The sequence below is a fragment of the Microtus ochrogaster genome, unplaced genomic scaffold, assembly GCF_000317375.1.
Source record: "Microtus ochrogaster isolate Prairie Vole_2 unplaced genomic scaffold, MicOch1.0 UNK41, whole genome shotgun sequence".
In the NCBI taxonomy this organism is placed as follows: domain Eukaryota; kingdom Metazoa; phylum Chordata; class Mammalia; order Rodentia; family Cricetidae; genus Microtus; species Microtus ochrogaster.
The window spans coordinates 927,642-932,463 of NW_004949139.1; the positions used below are offsets into that span (position 1 = coordinate 927,642).

Sequence of the window (4,822 nt, forward strand, 5' to 3'; positions counted from 1 at the left end):
AGTGCACACACATGCAGTGCACACACATGCAGTGCACACATACACCCACACATACACATGCAGTGCACATTTATATACCCACCCACACACATGCAGTGCACACATACACATGCAGTGCACACATTTATATACCCACCCACTCACATGCAGTGCACACATACACATGCAGTGCACACACACATGCAGTGCACACATACACCCTCACATACACATGCAGTGCACACACACATGCAGTGCACACATTTATATACCCACACACGGACATGCAGTGCACACACACATGCAGTGCACACATTTACACACCCACACATACACACACATTAAGAAATAAACATTTGTAGCTGGGTGTGGTGGCACATGGTTGTAATCACAGCACTTAGGACATTGAGGTAAGAAGATGGGGAGTTTGAGGCCAGCGTGGGCTACCTAGGATCCGTCCATTTAAAACAAACCCAAAGAATATTTGGGACTTTGGGAGGTCAGCTCTCATACATTCTAGGCAAGTGCTCTACTACTGTACTACATCCCTAGTCCTTCTCATTTTATTTTGAGACAAGGTCTTGCCAAGCTGGCCAGACTGGCCTCAAACTTGTAATCTTCCTTCTTGACCCTCCCAGGATGCTGGGATTGTAGGTATGGACTACCATAGATGGCTTATTTTGAAATATTAGTTTCTTGAGTTTAGCTATTAAATTAAAAATATACAATCAATACAAAATATTATACTTGTGATTGAAATCATTCTGATAGTTTCTCAAAAGTTGAAGCAAATCATCATATGATTTAACTCTTCTACTTATACATACACAGAAAATTTAAAATACCTATCTCAGGCCAACAAGATGACTCAGTAGGTAAATCCTGATGATCTGAGTTCCATCATCAGAATCTATATAAAGGTGTAAGGAGGGAACCAATGCAGCAGAGTTGTCCTCTGACCCCCACACTGCACTGTTGTATGTATGTATAATGAGTATGTGTGCAGATAGAAATTTGGGTGCTTGTGGCAGCATTATTTTTAATAGCTAAGTTGTGAAAATGACTCACATCTATTACTAGATAAACGGATAAACAAAATGTGGTATAATCATATAATGGGTTATTATTCCACAGTAAAAAGAAAGGAAATATCGATACATGCTACTTGGATAAATCTTAACTGTAAGCTAAATGGGTTTGGAGGATGGCTCATAGAGCACTCATAAGCATGAGGATCTGAGTTCCATCTTTAGAACACATGTTAAAATGCCGGTGAAGTGGGGCATGTAACTCCAGCACTTGGGAAGTAGAGCCAGGAGTCAAACTGTAGTCAAACACCATTGTGCCCAGCCACAAGTGTTAAAATATGGCATGTAGCCATAGAATCTGAAATAATGAATGTATAGAAAGTTTATCTTTACACCATAGATTCCATGGCCTTGTACTTGTTCTGTATGTCCTGTGAAAAACTGCAGAGAGTATGCTGGCATGGTTTCCTCTGTTCCTGAGCTCATAGAGAGGAATCATTTTTCACTCTTATTTACATATCTTACAAGGCAGTATTTAAAGCTGTGTCGATAAATTTTCATGAGGTTTTAAAGTTCTTCTTTTGGTGATTAATTTTTGTTTGTATTTCTAGGACTTTCAGTCAGAAGAAGGCTGCTATTGAAAGAGAGTATGCACAGGTGAGTGTGGGGCTGAGTCCCTGTCCTAGGTACACCTCTGCCTGACTCAGACCAGATCTCCTGTCAAAGAGAACCTTGGAATCCTTTTTGCTGCTTGCCCACTTGTGACTGTCTTCCTTTGGTTCCCTTATTCTACAGATTGGCTTTAAACTTAGAGATCTACCTGCCTTTGTCTCCCCGAATGCTTGGGGTAAAGGTATACCACCATCCAGCTCTTCATTCATTCATTCATTCATTCATTCATTCAATTTTTAAAGACAAGCTCTGACCATGTTATCCTGACTGAACTAAAGTGTCTGTGTAGAGAGCAGCCTGGCTTCCAGCTCACAGAGATATATTTGCCTGCCTCTGTCTCTTGAGTGCTTGGATTAAAGCCATGTGCCCCCCCCCAGGCCCTGCCAAAATTCAATTTCTTTTAATCCATTTAAATCTTAAAGTAAGGCTTCATTGTTCCTTATAATAAAGAAGATCATAGATAAGATTTCTCACTTGAACCTAGGGCTGGCAAAGCTAGTATAGCTAGGCAGCTTGCTCCAGGGATCCCCTTTCTGTACCTTGGAGTGCTGGGATCACAGATGGGCCACATGCTGGCCTCATATTTACATGGGTACTAGGGCTCTGAACTCTAGTACTTAGGATTATGTAGTGCTAATGCTACGGAAGTGATGTTGAACCTAATAAGATTTTATGATTTGTTTTGGTGATTGTGGTAGGTTAATAAATATAGATATGGGTCAGTTTTCATGGTTGAATCTCCAGAATTGATAATAGATTTTTAAAATTTCCAAAATTATTTCCTCTACTTTTTTTTTTTTTGCTTTGCCAAAATTTACTACTCTTCTGTAAGTATGAAAGTTTATTACATTGAAATATTTGGCAAAGTTTAAAGAAAAATCAAATTGAATTTGTCTTAATTTAGGTATCTATATATATGTTTATTTTGTCTGTTTGAGGCAAGGTTTCTCTGTAGCTTTGGAGCCTGTCCTGTAACTCTCTCTGAAGACCAAGCTGGCATCGAACTCACAGAAATCTGCCTACTTCTGCTTCCTGAATGCTGGGACTAATTATGTGTGCCATCACCGCCTGATTTAAGTTATATATTTGTAATCTAAATATTTTTAAAAGGCATGTGTGTTTAGCTGTTACGTATATAAGGATGCAAAAATTTTAAATTATTTTTATTTTATTTTGGGTGTACCAGTATTTTGCTTTCCTGTGTGTCTGTGTAGTATATGTGTGCCTGGTGTCCATGGAAACAAGAGAGGGCATCAGATCCCCTAGGATTGGAGTTATAAACAGTTAATGAGCCTCCACATGCATGCTGGGAATCAAACCTGGATCCTCTGTAAGAGCATCCAGTGTTCTTAACCACTGAGCCATCTGTAAACAGAGACCACGTGTTTGTTTCCTGGCTGCTTAGACCCAAATAATAACACAGAAACTATATTAATTACAACACTGCTTGGCCAATAGCTTAGGTGTATTTCTAGCTGGCTCTTACATCTTAAATTAGCCCGTTTCTATTAATCCGTGTATCTCCATGAGGCTGTGGCCTACCGGTAAGGTTCCAGCAGCTACATAGTGTCTCCTTTCCCCGCCTATTCTATCTCTGTTCTGATTTCCTGCCTGGCTTTACTGTGCTAAGCTATTGGCCCAAACAGCTTTATTCATCAACCAACAAAAGCAGCACATACAGAAGGACATCCCACATCAGCCATCTCTCTAGCTCCCATGGTATTACCTCTGTCATTGTACTATCTAATGGTCCTTCTGCTCCTCAGAATCTACAAAACAGCCAGATGAGGTAGCATGTGTCTATGCTCCCCAGTGCTCCTATAGTGAATGCGAGGTGGAGAGAGAATTCCTGTAAGCACACTAGCATACATGGGCACAAATAAAAAGAGACCATATCTCAAACAAGGTGGAATTTGAGGACTGACAGTGGAGACTTGTCCTTTGGCCTCCATATGCACTCATACACACAAAAGACAAGTAAGTAAATAAGTAAGCAAGATCGTTTTATTTTACTGAAAGAAATGGAGGTTGGTGATGGAGCTCAGAGTACTGCCCATGATGTGCAAGGCTTTGAGTTTGATCTCTAGCACTGAAGGAGAAAGGAAAAAAAGAGGAATTTTAATTTAAATGTTTGAACTTTTTATTTTCTTTATTACTTTACTTGTTTTTTAAAAATTATTTAAAATTTTTAGTTTAGCATACAGAGTAAAGTGTTTCATTTTCATACATATTTATCATTTGTTTCTCTTTCCCAATTTATCAATTTTAGTTCATATATAAATATATGTTTATGTTTGTGTGTGTGTGTATGAATGAGACAGATCTCCCTGTTCATTTCTGACGGGCCTGGACTTTGACATGTAGCTGGCTGGCTTCTAATATGGAGATCCTCCTGCCTCTGCCTCCCAAGTGCTGGGATTAAAGACACGTGCCATTTCATTGTTTATTGTTATCCTGTTTCATTGTATTTATGTTGTGGTTCTGGGAATTGAACTGGGGCCTCATACCTGCTAGACAAATGTTCCATCACTTTGCTACATTCTCGGCCTAATGATACACTATTTTAAAATTACATGTTTATTTTAAATCTGTTTTCATTTATTAAGAAAATATTTACCAAATACTCTTCTAAATACTATGGATATAAGAAGGAGTGGGGTGGGCATAGTCCTTGCATTTGCATTATGTTTGTCGTTCACCAGTCCACTATTCCAAGCCATGAAATGGCATTATGGTTAAATGGTCATTCTTCAGTGACTCTTAGTGAATTATTACTAGTAATACTGGCATTCTCAGTACCAAAGATTGAGTAGCCAGAAAGATTTGAGCATTCGTGAGATTCAGAGAGCATATAGAAGAATCATTCTAATGCAAAATTATTTTTATAAAGTCAAGTTCTGCCCTGTGGGAGAGAAGAGGCAGGGTCTTTGGGCTTCACTGCTGTTTGATCAATCTTTTGTGAAACCTAATTTATTTTTGCCTTAAACTTTCAAATGAAATGCAAATTGTCAGTCTATTAAGAAACAGCAGCAGCAGCCAGGTATGGCTCATGTTCTGATTTCAGTATTTTTGGAAGCTTTCGATGAGTTTCAAGAGAGTTTGTGCTACAGAGTGAGAAACTTTCCTCTCTCTCTCTCTCCCTC

The 4,822-nt window shown here is 39.0% G+C and overlaps 1 protein-coding gene across 2 annotated transcripts in view; it reads left to right on the plus strand.

Annotated features, from left to right (window-relative positions):
* Positions 1-4,822, plus strand: part of Fchsd2 (FCH and double SH3 domains 2) — a 213,763-nt gene that overhangs the window by 29,682 nt on the left and 179,259 nt on the right. For both annotated transcript variants that reach the window (XM_005368781.2, XM_005368782.2), the window contains exon 3: positions 1,619-1,664. In XM_005368781.2, the coding sequence (XP_005368838.1) occupies positions 1,619-1,664 (46 nt within the window). The remainder of the gene's footprint in view (positions 1-1,618; positions 1,665-4,822) is intronic.